Here is a 21,440-nt window from a genome sequence, read left to right as displayed (position 1 = left end):
AGTACCATTGCCCATACACAAAGTTGTCAAGGAGTCTCAAGGAGTCTCATAAATGCATTTAATTTAGTTTCATTATGGAGTAGAAGATGTAACGACATCCACCTTCCTGCCTGAACTCTTTCAAAAAGGACTTTTAACCCCATAGTTTAGCACTTAACTGTTATAATCTTCTTCCCTGAACTCTTTTCAAATGCTTTCACAAAATCTTATCGGTAACTATGATGGTGAGCATCATTATTTTTCTTTTGTAAACATATGAATTAACTCATTTCTTTAATTGAAATTCCTGAGCAGATTAAAATAATGAGAAAAATACATACCCCCTCCCCCCTCTTTTCAGCCATAACCCTTGTCTTACATGAAGGTGGCATGAAATATTATAAGACACAGGATAATTTTAATTCTAAATATTCAGTTAGTTTTAAATATTCTGTGTTTTGTGTCTGTAAAGAAGAAGATTTTTAAACATTATATGCATTAACACTATATGGCCATATTGCCCCCCCCCCCCCCCATCCCTATGACCTGAACCCCTGACCCAAGGGCGATGAATTGCACAATTTAGGTTGAGGACTTTGTAGACATCATAACCATGCATTCAATTTTTACCCCACATGTGTGGGAGTAAAAATGAAGATTTTCTAAGATTTAATACATTTTCACTATGTGGCTAAATTCAGGCACGTAGCATCAGGGGGGGGGGGGGGGGGGGCAGGGGGGGCCTGGCCCCCCTACTTTTTCTCGCAGCAACAATTTTTTTAAAATTTACATATAAAAAATGGAATTATCATAGAGTTGGCCCCCCCACTTTTTTGGGAGTATGTAAAAAATTGATATGAAAATAAGGAAATGAGAAGTGAAATTCAAAGCCAGCTCCCCCCCCCCCCCCCCCCCCCCCCCCCCCGGATTAGGATTTTGAAGATTTTGGAAACATAACTTTTTTTCTTTTTTTTTTTTTATATTTGCTTGTCAAGATTTTTTGGATGAGTCTGGCCCCCCCACTTTCAAAAACGATGCTACGTGCCTGAAATTGGCCCGGCCCTAGGGCCTAAGCGCTGTCCAAGGGGTCATGAATTTCACAGTTCAGTTAGAGGAGTAGTCCGTTGAAATCATAACCATGCACTCAGTTTTATTCAAATATATATGGGAGAAGAGAAGATTTTCTAAGATTTAATACATTTTCACTATATGGGCAAAGTGGCCCCTCCCTAGAGCCTGAACCCCTGACCTAGGGGCCATGAATTTCACAATTTTAGTAGAGGGCTTCATGGAGATCATTACAAAGTATTCATTTTATTTCCTTATGTGTGTGGGAGTAGAGTTTTTGAAAATTTGTTTTTTTTTAATATTTGGCTCAACCCCTGGCACCCCAGGGGTGGCATCGTCGGAACCCACGGATTTTCTATCCGTTAAAGCAGTGTAACGGATAGAAAACCCGTGGGTTCCGACGATGCAGGGGTGGTAGAGCCATGAATTTCACAATTTAGATTCTTCATACCATAGAGCTGCTTCATACCAAAGATTGTAACAATCGGCCTCGTAGTTTTAAGAAGAAGTTAAAAATGTATAATTGTTAACGCACGACGACGGAAGAAGACCAATTGCATTAGGTCACCTGAGTGACTGAGGTGACCTAAAAAAGGAGAAAGGACGATATAACCTGCATATAATGAAGGACACATTACATTTATAAACGACGAACTATTGACGGGTAAAGCGCGGACCGGGTAAGCTAATAATTGAGAGCACCGACTCTGATCGTGATACAGGATACATCGTATACATATACCTCAGTCCAATATACCTTACTGATTAAGACGGTTGGTCGGGTCATTCATAGATCTAAAAAATCCGCCATATTGTACCCTTCCGTCGTGTCCGAGGTTAAAATTTCTACTAAACGCATCGATCTCTACTGAAACTTTATTTACTGGGAACAGCTGGTGGTTCCATGGAAAGAGGAGGACAGGCGTGGTTGAGAATTGATATTAATGCTTTAGATCTTTCCCACTCTATCAGTTTTACAAAGTAAATACCAGTTGAATGTCACGCAGAAAGTACTAGTATCCTGTTGGATACAGCGGGATTAAGCACTAAAATTTACCCCGAGCTTGTTTGTGAAGCCCTGTGATTTCTTGTCCCTTGCCACATGTTGGTTTTTCGGTCAACGACCTTTCAAAGAATTACGTGCACGTCTGTTATTATAAGAGTTATCCCTTGTTCAACATTACAACAGACCGTGTTGTTGCAATGTCCAAATTGCATGGTGGTCATTGCCATTTTAAATTAGTCTTCCTGCAAAACAAGTATGTATAAATATACAAATTAAAGCTAACACATTTTTTGCTAGAAAATTCACTTAATTATAGCACTGAATGATTTATTTTTGACGTCGTCGTGTCAATAACTGCCGTCAGGTGAGCAGAAAAATTGAATAACGCGCGTTAGCACGTTATGATAATTTGTCTGCTCAACTGACGGCAGTTATTGACACGACGACGTCAAAAATAAATCATTTAATGCTAATATTTACATTCCCTTAGTGATGAAGTCAATTATTTACTTAAATAAATCAATATAAATTGTAGCTAACGGAGGGAGTAAATTAGTAACAGCAAGAACAGCTGTTTTTCAAAACCGGTTTAAGCTGGTTACTGAGTATCACATAGACTGTTGAGTTGAGATCGACGAGCATGAAAATATAACCCATGAAAAATAACAGTTGAAATTTTGCTTTTAACAACAAAGTCAACTTTTTTGTTGATTAATAGTAAAACATGGTGTTTTGTCAACACTCATAAAATATATTTTTAATCGATAACTTAAAAATCACTGTTTGAGAACTACTTATGTAAATTACACGTAAATTCATACGCAGTGATTAGCTATTGCATTTAGAGGCATTTAAAGATCACAAAATTTAATGGAAAAACACAGTAGAATGTAAATATAAGGACATAAATACGGTTTGGTTATTGGATCAAATCCAATGGATCAAAAGCACGTATATTTGATCACCTACCAACCTGCATTTGGATAGTAATAGTTTGTAACTAGAAAAATCTTACTTCATATTTGAAAGGTGGGCTTGATAAAAAAAATTCGTGGATTTCCCAATTATTCTCTTTTCTCTCATTATAGGACGGAATAAAAGAAAGATTGGTTGTTTGGACCGTGGAAAAACGCGAGTAAGCAAAGAATATTAATCTGGTGCTATACAAGTCAAACTTATATAAGAATAGAACTGGCACAACCGCGTGTATTCCGACCGATCCAAGCTTAGCATCAGATCTGTAAATGATGGTAAAAAAAAATGATACTGCAAGTATGTAAGCTTATACAATAAACACATATTATGCGGCTGTTAATGGGGAAGGTGCAGGTTAACATTATTATAGCATGGTGACTGATTCTTTGCCAAGCATTGTATCGACACACTGTAATAATATGATAGTAAAGACAAGCGAACTCTTGTCCGTTTAAGACTGTCCAAGTCAGCCCCCCCTCTCACTATCTCTCTCTCTCTCTCTATACACTAAAGTTTCTTCGTGTTGTTAGAATATTGTCAATGAATTTGAAAATGCAATTAATATCATCGACAGTGATCTTGTCCAAGCAGAAGCTATGTATGTAGAAAATACTTCTAAATGAAATATAAGTACAGCCCCGATCAGAAAATTTACAAAAACTTGTACAATCATTATACTTCACATAGAACACGTAGACCGATATCAGGGCTGCGTTCAAGATCGTAGCTGCTAGGTAGGGCTACGTAGCGGCTACGTTGTTGAACGGTAAGCTAGCCTAGCCGCTAGGTAGATATCCGTAGCCTAAATATTTTATGCTAAGCATCGAATTCAAGATGGCCACCTTAGTTACCACTTTGTAACGTTATAATGAATCTTAACATATATATTTCCGCTTGAAATTAACAAATTATGTCAATGTAATAAGTCTTTAGTTGAATATTTCCAACTTCAAATCTGAGACCTAGCGGCTAACCTAGCGGTCCGTTCAATAGACCTAGATATTTACGACCTAGCGGCTAGGCTAACAGCTACGATCTTGAACGCAGCCCTGCTTTGTTTAAAAACAATATTATCTACAAGTCTGAGTACCTGCCAATGCAACAAGTGCACTAGCTGCACATTCATATTTTATAGGTCGCCATTATCTTATCCCTCCTCGTCATAACACTGTGATTATATCTGTAGGTGGCCGAGGTTGACTGTTTAAGTTGATAATTAACTATGTCAAGGACAGTTTCCCCGACTACATTCGTTCTATTTTCGTTATGGGTAAAATATTTCTGTAAAATGAGGTAATATTGAAACTAACGGTGTAAAAATATTGCTTTGTCAGATTCTTTCCAGATCACACTCTGACATATTCTCTTTTGAGAAGTCGAAGTAGGCTATGCCTTTCCACATCTCAAAAGAGAATAACTCTGACCCACCGCCCCACACAATCCACAAGTCACCGTCAAAGAAAGGACAAGAGCGTACAAGGCCTGACAAATCCCCCGTACCCAAGATTTTGAAATGGCATATGAACATATAAAAAATCTTTACATTTGAAACTCTGCATCACATGTATAATATAGAACTGCATTCTCTGACAAATAAATGATATAGAATAATACATACACTTGGTACTTATCTCCTTTGTTTTATCTGATGCTTTCTAAGCATTACAGCATGATTTCAGATCTGTTTTAGCGCTATTTTTATCCGACATTGTATGTACAGAACATGAACATTACGTAATTGTTGTCATTATATAAATGGTATTAGATATTTTTCTCATAATCAATAAAAAAGCAAAACACGTTTTACTTAAGGGCAAATGAATTAAAAATAAAACTCCGTCTATACGATTCGAACACCCTCTCCATGGAGAAGGATGGACTATGAGCCTCCGCCTATCACAGTGAGCTACGTTGACACATTGGAGTACGGGTGAAAAAAATTAACTTTTTTGACAATAATTAATTAAAACGTTTTTGGTGAAAATCACAAATTTGACCCTTTATGGGTCTAGACTCCATTTTAATAAATCAATAATAAAAATCAAAATAAACTTATTCTTTATATAAAAGTACTTTTAAGATGGAGTCAGGACCCAGTCATACCTAATTTTGCAATTAAGAACTGCGAATGACCCAAGATTTAGGCAAAAAACGATGTGCATCTTAATTTGGAAACCAATGCCTGTCGTGTTTATAGAATGAAAGCACAATATTGACTTCCATCGTAAAATTTATAATGAAAACAATCCATACAAGTCACAATCTAATTAAAATTAGATCCTTCACGCTCTCGTATTTGATATGTCGCTGTGAGGTGACCCCGTATGGGAAGTTGGTAGATCCTCACAGCGACATATCAAATACGAGAGCGTGAAGGATCTAATTTTAATTAGATTGTACAAGTCAAAAATTAAAATTCTAACTTGAATTGAAATTCTTTCGTCTCCATTGCTCCGAGTGGGGAATATACAACGCCTTGTACGCCCCTGTTCTTTGAGCGTAATTGAACATCTTTTTTTATTTTTATTTTTAGATATATATTTCGTATGTATTACCAAAAAATAAAATTATGGAAGGATCCGGATTTTTTTTTACCATGAGGTGGGTGGGTAAGGGTAGGATGGGGTTCGAGGGATGGGGTGGGTGTTTAATTCATAACAACACTCTTGCAATTTGATTTGTAAATTCGTTTCTGGTGATAATTAAATTGTGCTGAACGACATCTTCTTAAAGATTACAACCCATATTGGTAATACAGATTCACATTAAGCCAAGAGAGATAACTGAAAAAATTCACTATTACTTGTACTAGTATTAAATAAGATTAACAATTATTCTACATTCTTAAAAGAACATACATTTCCTCACTAACATACAGTGCAATAGGTAACAAGAGGCTCACAGGCCTTGACGGTCACCTGAGTACCAAAGCTGGTCTGAGTCTCATGTTTTCATTTTAAGCTTCATTTTGAAGTCTCAACCTAACTGCAGGTCTGAAAAAAATCGGGTGGACGACTTGGGAGCTACAGTGCCTCCAACAGTAAAAAAAACTGCAATTAATGGTGCAGTTTGTTTACTTGTAAAAATCGCAATGCTTCACACCAAAAATGGTAACAATTGTCCTTGTAGTTTTCAAGAAAAAGTTAAAAAAGTAAAATTGTTAACGAATGACACACCATGGATGAAGACTGACGAAGACCAATTGCAATAGGTCACATGAGTGACTCAGATGACCTAAAATAAGTCTCTGTTGCTAATGTTTTTATAAAAAAAAATTTAATCATTCAGATCCTAACACAATATCTAAACGTGTCTGGAGCCATTCCACCTCTGCTTGAAGACCATGGGAGCTCCAGAAATCCATCATTTTCCTGTATCTCTTCTCAATGTCAAATCTCATGATAAAGTACAGCTTGTTCAAACAAAGTGGACACAGAAATGATGGTCTTTTGTCAGCTTCTTGTAAATGGTTGGAACCATTCATCAGGCATTCAAAGTAGATACAGTGGCTCAGTCCATACATGTGGCCGATTTCATGACACATGACTTTACAGGCCCTCCTTATAATGGTTGGCTCTCCGTCCTTTTCTCTGTTAGTGTGTAAAAATCAAAACTATTATTTTTTGTTTTCAAAAGCACGTCTAATGGAAAATGTTCAATTCTAAAGGATGAAATCTACTTTTGAAATTGCTACACATCATTTTCTATGGAGAAGTTAGACATTTAATGAGTTTTGGTGACATAAGATTAATTAAATTAAATCATTATCATCATTTAAGGATAACATGCTGAGTGCACCTGTATAAAATGTAGACACATATGTTCATGGAAAAAAACTTTCCTTTTGTATTACATATATAATCATTACATAATACTCAGTATATTATTAGATGTTAACTTACTCTTCTGGCTTATATACAGTGTTTTGTGAGGACCCAAAATTGGATAGATATCTAGCTAATGAGTACACTCCGCAGCTATTGGCCAATTGTGCATGACCAAAGACAAAGTTCCACGAAGGTTTTGGGTACAAATCACACATTGTTATTCCTGCCACACAAAATGCATCTGATGGAACCTCCATTTTATCTAACACTGCAGAGGCATCAACTTGGAAAGTCTTTGAATCTTCATTAATTCTGTTAGGTACAACTTTAAGCATATTCTTTTTCTTGCCAATTTTGATTGGCACATCAAAAAAGATGGCAGCATATATTGACAGTGATTCAAGGATGCTCTTTGGCACCGGTTCCTCATCAAATATCAAGGGGGTAAGGTAAATGAACTTCTTGCTATAGGTTGGTCTGTTTATAGTCATGCCAGTGGAATATCGTTTGAAATTTTGACCTCTTTCTTTGTGCTCTGCAAGCCATTCTCCTGATTTGGATTTCTTTTTCTGTGTGAATGAAACTGGATCTTAAATAAAATAAATTATAAAAAGAATTTTGAAAAGGGAATTGGCAAAGTCAACAATGATTAATTTCAAGAAAACTTTACTTTTTATTTGCAAATTAACCATATTCATACACCTAGAATGCAAATGCAGTTACACTAACATAAACATATATATGTGTTCTAACTATCAATACACCTTTTAGTAATTTTAGTAATAAAAAAAAATATAAATATTCAATGATACATGTACCTAAAAAGGCTATACTTGTTAATGTGCTCTCTCTCTCTCTCTCTCTCTCTCTCTCTCTCAAACTTACCAGGATACATGAATCTGGCATTTTTCTCATTTGGAATTTTTTCATGTGCAGTTTTGCATTTAATGGTACCATTGCATGCAGTACTAATATCTTTCTTTTTTTCCTAAAATTTGCAAGGAAAAAAATCAAGGATCTCAATGTACCCATTTTGTGTAGCACTAATCTCTTCTAAATCAGTATAATAGTACATGTATAAATATCTAATTTGTTCAGTTATTTCATATACCTGTATCTTAATTACATGTATAACTGTGTTGGGGACCTGATGTTTTGTTATTACAGTGTATACATATATATGAAATACTGATTGAAACATGAAGTTCCTTAGATGGGCTTGTTACAAGCACTTTGTTTACGAGATATAGACTTTACTGAAGAGTGTATCAACCTAAGAGAAAATGAGGTCCCTCAGTAAATCTAAAACCTCTTGAGGATCAGTCTTGCACAATGTGTGTTTACAATAGAGAAGGATAAAAAAGCTGCATTTAATGTACATCTATGATAAACTTTAAAAATACCATATGATGGTTTTTTCTTCAAATGTTCGCACTGTAAATTCATATTCCATTTGCAGTTATTCTTTACCAAAACTGCCTATTATCACCATTATGGTGATATCTGTCCCAACTTAAACTCTATTTTTCCTTTCAATAAGCCAATAAATTGAATATCACAAAATATTATGTTTATAATATCCCATTTTTTATTGATATAAAAATTACCATAGTTGAATCTAGTCAACTGATTGGTTAAGAAATATTTCTGTAATATTTATTTATCAGTCTCAATGACCAATGTGTTTCTGATAATATGCGAGATTTTTAAGTCGACTTAGAAGATATTAACTTTCAGACAAGGAAACTGTGACTGCAGGTTTGGGCAGTATTTCTCCCGGGTACTACTAAACAGAGAACTCTAGAGAACTTTAGAGAACTCTAGAGAACTCTGGGGATTTTTTCATATTTAAAGTATTTAGAACCTATTTTTGCATTTTATATGATAAAAAAGTTGTATTTTAGTCGAAATATATATTAAAAATATTTGGATTTAAGTAAATATTAATTATTTCATGCAAAACATCAAGTTGGGGGAGACTACCGGTAAATTATTCAAAGGAACTCGATCCCGAGCAGTTTACAAGTCCATTAAAATTACTCTTTTTAAAATTCTTTCAACATTTAATATAATTCTTATTATGGATTTTATTTAAGGTTAATTATATTTTATAATTTGTAGCGTTAGTGTCTTTATTCTCCGTTTGTGATTTGTTATGATTTTAATAAAGATACTGACTTTTTGCTTGTCGTCAACTTCAAATCTTGATACTTTTACGGCTGAGTGTAATAAAACAACTCTTCTCCATGAATATGCCTTTACAAATGGACAATCGAAAGAATATCCAAGATCCACTATGACACTAGAAATTGTAAATATTAATTAAGATATAAAGGCTTTAAAAATAGTGCATAGATTGCCTTTTCCTTACAGAAGAAATTAAAGGGGCATGTTCACGATTGTGGTCAAATTCTATATTTCTGTTTTAATTATTTACAATATGCTTTAGGAATACATTTTTAATGATCAAATGAAATTTAAGAGTCATTCGTTAACGGTAAAAAGCAAGATACATTTTTTCTTTACAATGATAATAACGTACGTAAGTTGTTATATTTATAACAACAGAATATGATCATTGAAATGTGATAGCTTAATATATATTATGTTGTGTTTTTACGTGCATTATTATACCAATGGCTTGAGGTAACCTGTATATAGAAACAATGTCTAAATGACATTAGATCGGGATCGGAGTTTGACGATCACGCCGAATAGATTTCCTTCGGGAATTTGTCTTTAATTAGTTTAAAATCAACTTTAATGAGATAATGTATGTAGAATAACATGTTACTGAACAGATACATGCATAATAAAGCATTTATTAGCCCTTTTAAATGAAAAAATCCCAGAGTTCTCTAGAGTTCTTTAGAGTTCTCTGTTTAGCAGGACCGATTTCTCCCACCCCATTTCATTAATTTATAGCTGACTGATCAAATAAAATCTGAGAAGTCAATTTACCGTAATTATCTGGCAATAATATTCCACCACAACTAATCAAGTATGACTGTTTTTTATACATCCAAAGAAATGCTTCAATTTTACAATAAAAAGTAACCAATTAAAATTATAACGTTTTAATTGGGGCCTATATCATATGGGCTCGTTGCGTCCTATTTGTCTTTTCACTTTTTACCATACCTATACTAAACAGTTTAAAACCTGAAACAGTGTTAGATACAAATGGGAGGAATATAAACAAAACATATGATGGTCAAAAAGTAAGAAGACAATAAGTTTACTGATAAATGTGTATGATTTCTTACGGACAAAACTTCAATTCCTATTATTTGCAGTAATTTAGCATCAACACTGGCGGTCGACGACTGTGCCATTTTTGTTTATTCAATATAATATTCTGTTCATTCAATCATAATCCAAACCCGGGGTAACGTCGTGCGGAACACCTTGGTTTTTTTCCTTTACTTTTATTTTGTCTCTGTAACTTCGATCCCGACGTTATTAGAGACCCATGGGCATAAATGGTAACCGTAGTTTATGTAGTACAGTTCTGTGTAAAATAAAATGAGTAGAGATAGAAAAATTCAGCTTTTGGTAAATACAATTTTTATATAATATATTGACAAACAATTATGAAATAATATATCATTGAGAATGGCAGTATCATTCAACATTCCATGGGATTTATATGATGTAAAATAAGACAAAGTATACAAAATTCAAATTTCATTCAACAAAATATAAAAATGCTTAAATGAAACTTTTTTGCTTATTTGTCAAGCGACTGCCTAGGCACAAGAACTCCTGACCCTTGGATCATGAATTTTAGTGGAGGCCATCTTGCTATCATAACAATAGCACGTTAGATTGCCATGTACAGAAAAAAAAATCAAAATGCTTGATTCTCAGCAATGTTTGATATCTCTCAATTATCTGAGAATTTTTGATAACTTTTAGCTATCTAAGATTTTTTTATATAAGTACATGTAAATATATTATATTTTGTAGAAGGTTGCAATACCTTATTACGATGAAAAATAATTCTTTACTTTATTGAATGGTATGTAATCATTAGAGTCATTATACTTATAATACATGAAATTTAGCAGGCTAAAAATTGGAGAATTTTACAAGCAGGAATAAAGTTGTGATTAAGAATAAAGGCCTGATGCCATAGATTCTCAATTTGCCGTGTCCTGCCCTTTCCTAATGCTAGACATGGCAACATAAACCAACTACAGCAGATTGCAGTAGATCAGCTAAATAAGCTGCGAAATCAACATGAAATTTCTCATTTTCTTTCCGACCAAAGGTCTTTTCTTTTTATTCTTCAAATGAAATGGCTTGTGGTAGCTAAATGTTAAAGGTTTTGGAGACATGAAATGAAACCATGTTAGAATTACATGCTAATAATTATGATTGTTTAATTCAATTTAATTACAATTAGATGTTCTGAATCTGCTACCACATCTCAAATTAAGAAGAGATAGAAAATTTGGATCATCTAATTTTAATAAGATTGATGTTAATCATGATTTAATTTCTTTGTGACAAACTGAGAGTAGTTTTAATATAAAGTTGACATACAAGTAGACTAATCGAGAATAACCCAAAGAATTTTTTGAACTTAAGGTTTTATTACAAACTATTGTTTTTGTACACTTTGATTTGCACTAACTAATGTCACAACATACAGAAAGTTGATGAGAAATTACACATCACAAAGACATGTGGGAAAACATTTACAAAAGTAATAAATTTGTTTCCTTTTTTCACATATAAAGATTTGTCTTTCCTTGTTTTCATTTAAAGAAAACATCAAACCTGAGAAATAAAATCAGAAAATTTAATGAATATCTTTTTGTTTGAAAATAATACCGGAAGAGCATGCTTGAACAGGGATAAAAATAAAGATAAAACAATAAAAATGTTTACAAAATGTAGAATAAAAAATCAGCATCATGTGTATTTTTAATATTTGCCGTTAAATAACAAGTTTTTATTTAAATGCTGCTAGAATCAAAAAGTCTAATACCGGGTAAATTACTTTTTCTCCTCTTGAAAAATAAATAATACAAAAATTGTACAAGTACATAATTTCAAACAGATTTTCAGATCTGGAAGAAAAGAAAATTTAATGAACAAATTTATTAAAATGATGCACCATCGTGAAAAAATATTATTTACACACACATGCAGTCAAAAAATTGATGTACATTTTTTACAAAACTAACTACTGGTAAATAAACTGAAAAAGACTCCTCATATATAAATTAAAAAAGTACTTTCCTTCAACAGTGGGCATGGAAGAATATCCTATTGCACTCGCATATGTACTTTAGCCATCATTGATTATACATAAATCAACTCCAAAATAGATTGTTTAATTCATTAAAGCCTTTTGATACTGAAATCTAATACAAGCCTGATAACAGTTTACTTCTTTAGGGTTACAAAAAATAACCAATACTAGCAACAGGTATAGCACTAGTTGGAATGTAACAAAATCAAATCGTATTTTTGGGGAGTCTGATTAAAGTACATTTTCACACAACATTTTGAGTATAATTCTGGAAGGGCCATAACTGATAAAAAAAAATCCATACAAAACACTTAACAGCAGACTATCTTGCTTATTATTTGTAGAAAAAAAATATAAAGGAACAAGTTATTAAATGATGATATGGCACCTTTAATAACTGGTGATGCATGCTTCTTTGAGATTACAAAATGAAACATTCACCCAAAGTTTGGAGTATGAAAATGAAATACTGCAATCAAATACTTTTACAAAACATATTGGTGGTCAATTGGGCATTGATGAACACTGTGTGTTCCAAACCACTGCATCCACACTCTTTTCACCTTTTCTCAGAACCACAACATTCATCATCAAATGGACTTGTTCAAAGGACTTCAATGAAATTATCACAAAAACAGAAAAAATAAAATGAACTTTTAAAGCAAAAATTAAACTACTGATAATGAATATTTGTTCACAATGCCAAGTACATAGACATTTACTGCATATTCATTTGGCCCCACTTCTCTTTCAAACACATCTCTAACTCTACAGAATAATGATGAGTACAATGTACAAGGCAAAATTAACACACATTTTTTCAGGGACACAGGATATTAGCTTGGAACAAATACATGTTTTAACACTATTATACAATGACACAGGGACAAAACAACCAGATGCCACATTAATGTTGATTAAACAGAGGTTTCTGAATTCAGGCGCAACACAAACTTGTTGGTCTTTGGATTGATGACTTCCTCTGTGAGGTTGAAATGAGGCAGTCTCTTTACGGTGCATAACAATGAAATGTCATTTTGGCGCAACTGAAACATGGAATTGTGCTCCAGTTCCCGCGTAAGTAGCTGATCTGAGACGAGAATCCACTTCTCCACCTCTTTGTATTCTTTGTCGTTCATGATCACAACACCTTGTGCCAAATACCGCTCTACGAAGGCTTTTGGCGTCATGTCATGGCTTATACAACTGGCCAAGTGGTTGAGCACGGAATCCATGGTGTACCTGGGTTGTTGGCGGGTTATGCGAAGATATTTCTGTAGAGCACGTGCCATCGATGGAAACACAGCTTGAGCGGCCTCATTGGGGTCCATAGGAATGGCTGCTCCACCTGAAAATAAACATACATACTGTTAATGCAATCATCTGAATCTATATTAATAACACACCCCTTTGACTGTGATATTTCATTTTCTCACTGACAGCGATTACTGGTTACGTATACCATACAACAATAATTATTTCCATATATAAATGCATGGATGAACAAATCTTTCAATAGGTATGACTTTGCATGTTAGAGGAGATGCAAATATTCCTGTCTGGGTCACAATAATGTTATGACGGTAAAAGTATGTTCAGAAAAATAACATCTGATGAAGTCAGACACTGAGCTAACCACATTTATCAATATCACTTAAAATGAAGATAGGAAGTCAGATAATTTTTATGTCTTGCACACTTCTGATTTCTGACCTTTCACTTAACGTGTATTGTATTGCATTAGGGCTGAAATTTAATTCCTTTCTATTTGTAGTTTAAAAGTCTGTCTAAATAAAAGCAAGTGCTGGATGGAATTTCTTTATATCAACCCGATCAATATTTAGCATAGAAAGAGAATATAAAACTGTTAAGTGCCCATTAAGCGATCCTAGCATTTAACTTCAGGGTTATTAGAAAATTTTTGCTAGGACTGGGTGCCTTTATTTCAAGCATAAAACTTCTTTGGAATTTATCAAAAAAAAATTGACTGTAAAATTATACAAAGAAAAAAGCCCCTTATATTTGTTGATCCGACTTCTAAATTTCCCTACAATTCCTCCACACTGCTTCAATACAACCCTTCGGGATCCTTCTTCCACTTACTTATAAGCGGGAGTGTTATCACTATGAATTACCCTGATATTCTTCCTATTTGTATGTTAATTCAGCACACAAAGTGAGTACATGCAGAGAGCAGCATTGCCTAGCCCCTGGTATTCCCCCAAAACCATGCGGCACTTCTACAACACTCGCATTCTACCTGTGCTGGGGCTTCTTTGAATGTCAGACGTATCTAATTAAAACCCCATCCCTTTATGTCTTGTGTTTTACATCCAACTTCATAAAGCTCCATTGCTTTCTAGAGTAAAGACGTAGTATATAATGAAGTTGAACCTTTGTGGGAGACAGCACACTGTCAGACTCCAAGGCCAGAATCAAACAGAAAGGAGGGGGAACTAATTATATCTAACCATATCAAACATTTCTCCAGCTTTATGTGGATCCTACATTGGGCTTCATTTTCATCAAAACAGGGTATGATGAATTTTCACAAGCCTGCCCTTCAACAAAAGGTCTTTGACTTTTCATGCAATATTTTTGGCCATCTTCTCATGATTCATTTTAATAATGTTAGGTAAACATGTCTCACACTCATAGCATAGCTTATAGTTATAGGAGCTATCTTGAAGATGTAACGTACTTAACTTAATAAAGCTGATTTTTTTTTATCAACTAGTCCATCAATTGCAAGATTTTTTTTATAACCAAGTAATTTAATATAAAGTAAATATGATGATCCACCATGAAAATGTGCATGTGGGGCTTTGTTTTGGTCATAGTTTTACTTCTTTTAAACTATCAATTAAAGTATAGAAATAATAAACAAAAAAACATGGAAAATTTTAGATAAACCATGTTATATATGTTAATTTATCTGTTAATACAATGTACTGGTTTAGGGGCTATTGAATAAAATGTATAGAATTAGACACTTGTATTTCCTTGATAGAATTCCTCAGAGAGATAAAGTGTCTTAATCAGATCATAAACACTTCTAAAGGAAGTGGAATTGTCTTCAATTAAAATGAAAACAACCAAAATCAAATCATATAAACCATCTGCATATTCTGAGCATAAAGGTGCATAAACCTTGTCAAGCTAACAGGCCAACATTTGCATGACCAGCCTATCGATAACAATGAGTCATAGGCTGTTTTCTTGGAGCCCAGCTAAGCCACTCTGTTCTCCTCCTGACTCCTATTTGCTCTATCACTGAATCTTGTTGTCATAGACAACAGTTGGGCCCTTGTGATGCCTGTACACGACCTTTTATTTTTAATCTTCTAAAACACCAAGGCACGAAGGAAACAAAATCCCAGGATGCTAATGAGTCTTATGTTTTTTTGTGTCTCTTTTTTATTCTATGGCAATATCAGGTCTACCGCAAAGATGCTAATGCACAGAGCAGCAAATATCAATCCATGCTGTCAGAACAGGCAGGGTCTGCATTTAGCTTTCATTATTGATGGCAATATGGTGATGCTTTATATGTGTTTTGTTTTTATTACTCTAAACCACATAACAATACTGCCCCTAATTTAACGTTCTATTGCAATAATTTAAAGAATGTACACTGTTAAGTTAACTCTATTCTTATTTTAAGTGTCATTTTCAATCTGGCTGTGACCAGTACAAGGGATTCCTTTCTTTATCAAGGACTGCCTTTCCTGTTTGACCCTAATTACCACTTGACTGGACACACCACTTGTGCAAGTTCTACCCCTCCATCAAAAGAAATACAGAGAGATTTAGATGTCACTTCCTGTGAATCAGCACATCATCAGGTTTCTCCTTGTAAATCTTACTTATCTGACCATAAACCTTCCTGTCCTTCAACCCAAAACACTGACCACAGTAACACAAATGTTTACCATGATTGTGTTGAATCCCCTCAGCACAGTGTTGAGCATATCTTTAGTAAGTTAAAGAAATAAGACTGTGCTGTTGATATTCTATACAGAAGCTGGTGTGTACAAGCATTCATTCAATACCTGTATTGACACGATTTAGCAATCTTCAATTTATTTTATCGAACAATTCACACTTGCAAGTGTGTGAGATTTAAAAGTTTTTATCATCTTTTTGCCCCAATGCCAGCATTTAAATCAATGTGTTCAGTTAGCAAAATTAAGAGTATCTGTACATAGACGTATTTATTTGCAATGAATTAATGAAGCAATTTTTGTATCCTTCTGTTTGCATATTCTGTAGACATTGTTCATGATTATATATTAAGTCTTAGTCCATATAAACATGATAAAAGATAACAGATTTAGGACACCACCAGAGCCAAAAAGTACATTAACTTCCCTTCAAGTCATATTTTGATAAACTAACATATATATCAATCTTATTATTATGAATAGCAATTACTTTCCTAGAGTGCTTTTACCCCATTTAGCATCAGCAGAGGTTAGAGCAGAGGGCAATTTAGTACTACCCATTACCTACTTTACAGTCCAAACAAATCTGTTTCCGATTGGCTTGAGTTTCAAAATATTACAAGTACTTAACAACAGGCTTATTGTAAATACCTGCTTCCTCCTGCATACGCTTGATGTGGGTAAACGCCTCCTCTGCTGCCACTATCAGACGAGCCCTTCGCTTTCGTACTCGTCTGCTATACTCCTCTTCTTCATGAAATCTGCAAATACCAGAGAATTCAATCCCATTAATCTGTGTTTAGAATTTTACTGAAATTTCATGATTTTTTCAAAGATACTTAGCCATAACATTCAATTACCGGTACTGACATAACAAAATAGTTCTGCTATAAAAGTGCACTATGATTTTACAGGTACCTCTGTCAATTCATTTCAGCAATAAATGCCGGGTTTTTTTACTTATTTTTTCAGTACATGACTATGTACATGTAAGAACAAAATTAACAAATCCCACCTGTCATTATGACTTGCGTCCCTCCTTCGAGCTGCTGCAGCAAATATTGCCCTGGATCGACTCTGTACATTCTGTGAGTTATTTCCATCTATATCATAGAACTTGATTCCTGACATTTTGATCGGCTTTTTGTAGGCGTTTTCTAAGTATGGATTGTAGACAATGAAGTCCCTGTAGTATTGCTCCAGAATCCAAGCAGCTGCCCTCTGAATACTAAGAGCACCGATGCTGTAACACTTGGACTCTCCGTCAGGAGAGCGGACAACTTTGACAACAAACATAGGCTGCAACTGACGAATTTCTAGCAGAATGACTGCAATGTAATGGATGAATAAAAGTGCATCGACAAACGACACAGCGAACTGAACAATCTCTTTATACTCTGTCATGGACTGAGATGTTGGAGTCCTGGCAGAGGTTTGTTCCTTGATGATTCTGACACCATAGAAAAGCCAAAAGGCAAAAGTCAGGACAAACACGAGAAATAAAACTACTGCTCGGAAAAGAAACACACGAGGCATGGTGGCTTTGGGTTGCCTGAAAAACAAGGCAAATGTTCCCATTGCCAAAATTAAAAGTTTGAAGGCAAAGCTAATGAGAAGTCCTTCACAGTCTGGTTTACAGGGACCAGAATCCCAGTCATTGATACCAAGTTTTGGTAAAATCACCATAGCTATTGGTGAAAGGAAAGCTATCACAGACAAGATACTGGCTAGTGTGGTGCCAACATATCGTGCACATCCAATTCCAATCGTTTCTTCAAAGCTTTCCTTGCCAAACTTTCCCCTCATGTCCTCCATGGAAAATCCTGTTTCACTTGTATTACCTAGAGAAAACAAATCATGTCATTAATTCTTTGTATGTTTTTTGTTTAATTAGTTCATTTATAATAGAAGAAATTTTGGGTTGCTGTTGTTTTCTCATAAAACATCTTCAAATATTTACTAAACCTGTACAGTTTCAACTCAGTGATTTATGGTTAAATGCATTTGTAAAAATTTTTATGCATTATTACATTATGTCATTTCAGGAAGGTCCTTTTTAACAAGAAAAACTCTTAAATTTGATAAAGTAAATTTCCAATGGAATAAATCCTACCTGTAATAGCTGTGGTATTGTCTCCCCAGTTGTCGTCCTGAGGGATGACCTGTACCTCTATTCTCTCCTCTCCCATCATCCTGTCCTCAGCATCCGACATGTTGCCTGGAGTTTTGATGGTCACGGAACGCTCATCCATGCTCCGTTCCACAGGGCGGTGACCTCCATGGTCAGAGCTGGTGCCACGATGGCGACTTCCGTGATGTCGGTGATGATGGTGGCTACCATGACTACGGCGCGACCTTTCTGACCTGTCACTCCTCCCTGAACGAACTGATTCTGCTCCATCCATTTTGATTGAAATTTTAGTTCCTGAAAGATTTCATACAAATATACTAGCATACACCTCCTTGCCAAAGTCAATAAAGTAAATTTAAACAATGAAGTGTGTCAAGCCTGTAGCTGCACTGTTGAAATTTTTTTCTAGGGATGATGAGAATACAGTATACCATTCATCACACACTTTTCAACAGGTTCATGAAATATAATCAACATTGAAAATAAATATTTGGGTAAATGATTTACACATGGGGTATAATGCATAATAACATTTTTCCCCTCGGAATATTTTTCTTTTTCCAAACTCTCTTTGTCTGCACAAAAAGCTTGCAGATTTTTTTATTTCCCTCGGTGAATATGCACCGACTATACAACATAACCGTATTAACTGTTGTTACATCCCAGCATGCATGATACCTTAATAGCTTTTACAACATCTAAAGAGCATACCGACTTCTTGTACTTCCCTAAACTTAAACACATTTGACTGAGGGTGTGAAATGACTAACTACAAACATCAGAATGCCAGTAATCTTATCAACACAGTCGTTTGAAGTATATGGGAGACATTCATTCTATAACTGAAAGTCAGTAATCTTATTAAAAATCACAAGATTAAGCTTAAACCTCATTGTTAGATTATGTTACCTGTATATAATGCAATGATTTTACAGGTGTGAAGGGGATTAATGGGATCTTGACAAATCTTGACACAGAAAATCAAAATCTGAACTTTACAGGAATGTGGAATCAAAACAGTCAAAACCATTACAATCTTTCAAAATTTGGCAAGCTCTTCAGTCTTGACAAATTCTAATCAACTTCTCCACTACTTAGAACATGAAAAAAATATATAAACTTAAGAATCTTTGTTTTATATAAGGCCCTTGTAAGGGGATTCTAATGGCTTTTTGATGTGTGAATTCAAGCAGGTGCTTCAGAATTTATCTTATGCTGTATTAAAATTGTATAATTAATGAGATGAAATTTAATATGCATAAATCCATTTAATAGAAATCTCACATGATAAATTGTTCCAATTTGGAACAAAACAAAGCAGTTAACCCATTGTACATTTACATCAATAAAACCCAAGGGACTTTTAAAAGATGTGTTCCAAGTAAGTCAGCTGTTCTTCAATGTGCCTTAAAATATTTCATGTAAACAAGGGCATGTTCCTCATGCTTCATTTGTAGCAGATAGAGCTACAATGCATAGAATGTGTGATTGGAATTCTAAGTAATAGAGAGCTGAACTCAGGAAAATGAAAACTTATTTATCTTGTATACTGTAGAAGCAGAAATATTCGTTGAGGATTTAATTTCGTTATTTTCGTTGGCAGTATAAGTCACGAAGTTTTATCCAAAGAATAAATGAATACAAAGATATTACAATATGACGAAATTAAATGTCAACGGAATTCTATTTGGTTAAAAAACAACAAAATTTTGACCCAACAGAAATATGTGCTTCTACAGTATATATCCTCACATCCTTCATATACTGTGGAATCGTTTGAATTTGTGGGGGCCAATTATCGTGGATTCCTAGCCTAAAATTTAACAGGTTTGTGGGGACTTAATTTCGAGTATTCTCTTAACCAATATAAGAAGATATGACTTTAAAACCATAAGTTATTAATTTGGGAAAGATGTTAATTTGTGGATAAGAGGTACCCATGAATTCCATGAAAATTGAGCCACCACAAAATCTAATGATTCCACAGTATTAAAACAGTCAGTCTGAGTCTACCATGGTTCTTTCTACACAAGCTTCTATGATAACAAATTAAAAATACTTGGTCACTTGAAGAAGTGTTCACCTTCATACATTTTTATTCTAGTAAGTTCTTTGTTAGAAAATATTAAGTCTGTTATTTTTAGAATCATACCCTCTCTCATCTTTTGGCATAATCAAACCTAATCATAATCAAACAACGTACGGTACAGAATAAAGAAATGTAGTGATCACAATTATAGAGATGTGATTGTAGTTTTGACTTAAAGTGGATGCACTCTGAATTTGTATCTTAAAGAGGGTATAATATCCCAAACACACTATTCTAATTTTCTGATATCCTGCAAAATAATCTTGTTGTCATAGTTGAGAACTATAGCTATGTACATGTTATGTACAAAGTCAACAATTTATTTTATTAAAAAAGAACATGATTATAAAAAATAACAAATTTTGTTTTTAAAAAGTGTAAAAGAGCAAATAGATCATTTATGCCTATTTTGCTCCCTTTATCTTGCACATCACTGATCTAAATTTATATGGACAAAATAAATGTTTCATTAATTTAGGCCAATTACCTAACTGAGATAAGAAAATACATTATGTTTTCTTTCCTTTTACATCAGTACATCGCGGGGATTACAAATATTGACGTAATTTTCAAGAAATTACATTTACAATGAATGTACAGGTACGTACAAAATATTCAGATACAATCAATTACTACCGGTATGCGAACGAACAACCATAGTATTTTACACATATAAAATCATAAAGATGGAGTTACAAAACTGCACTGATACTGTACTTAGCCTGACACGGATGTTAACTTACAAATGAACTGCTACATATATTCTGAATCCAATACTATAGAGAAACTTAACGTGATTCACAATATTCAAGTTACATTCAAATCTCACAACAAAGCATTAGTCAAATCCCCGCTCAGTTCGCACTCTCTCGTGTATTTTTCTTACCTTAAGTTTATGATCACCTTATTTTCAAAATCTGCAAAGGAGATTCTTCATGTTTCGGTTTTACACACGATAAAATATCCCATCATTGTCTGCCTATCTCTCAACCACCATTTTTAATTGAAATCTCCGACAAGCTTGGTCTTCGGTAAGTTTCGGGCGCGTTTATTGGCACTTTGAAGAAGAATCCCGAGTAGTTATGTTTTACGCCCTCTGAATAATTTTGAATGTTTTGAATTCAAATAGAGATATAAAGTCGAACAGTTTTGAGATTT

General features: G+C 34.2%; 2 protein-coding genes across 5 annotated transcripts; both read right to left on the bottom strand.

Annotated features, from left to right (window-relative positions):
* Window positions 1-5,825: 5,825 nt before the first annotated feature.
* On the bottom strand, window positions 5,826-10,279 carry LOC128157291 (archaemetzincin-2-like). 4 transcript variants are annotated; one of them, XM_052819768.1, is made up of 4 exons: window positions 10,122-10,279; window positions 7,741-7,843; window positions 6,931-7,444; window positions 5,826-6,618 (listed from the first exon to the last, which is right to left on the bottom strand). In XM_052819768.1, the coding sequence occupies exons 1-4, from the start codon at window positions 10,188-10,190 to the stop codon at window positions 6,309-6,311; spliced, it is 996 nt and encodes a 331-aa protein (XP_052675728.1). In that variant the 5' UTR covers window positions 10,191-10,279; the 3' UTR covers window positions 5,826-6,308. The 4 variants fall into 4 exon arrangements, with proteins under 4 accessions (XP_052675728.1, XP_052675730.1, XP_052675729.1 ...); XM_052819770.1 differs by having other exon boundaries at window positions 6,931-7,424; window positions 10,122-10,140; XM_052819769.1 differs by lacking the exon at window positions 10,122-10,279 and adding an exon at window positions 9,817-9,899 and having other exon boundaries at window positions 6,931-7,424.
* A 1,369-nt stretch (window positions 10,280-11,648) lies between these two features.
* LOC128192604 (vang-like protein 2) lies at window positions 11,649-21,324 on the bottom strand. The gene is made up of 5 exons (XM_052865402.1): window positions 21,169-21,324; window positions 18,176-18,487; window positions 17,078-17,903; window positions 16,714-16,823; window positions 11,649-13,466 (listed from the first exon to the last, which is right to left on the bottom strand). The coding sequence occupies exons 2-5, from the start codon at window positions 18,465-18,467 to the stop codon at window positions 13,036-13,038; spliced, it is 1,659 nt and encodes a 552-aa protein (XP_052721362.1). The 5' UTR covers window positions 18,468-18,487; window positions 21,169-21,324; the 3' UTR covers window positions 11,649-13,035.
* Window positions 21,325-21,440: the final 116 nt, after the last annotated feature.

Source organism: Crassostrea angulata, chromosome 7 (assembly GCF_025612915.1).
Source record: "Crassostrea angulata isolate pt1a10 chromosome 7, ASM2561291v2, whole genome shotgun sequence".
Lineage (NCBI taxonomy): Eukaryota > Metazoa > Mollusca > Bivalvia > Ostreida > Ostreidae > Magallana > Magallana angulata.
Note: the sequence above shows the minus strand (reverse complement) of the source record. Positions and strands in the feature narration are given on the sequence as shown.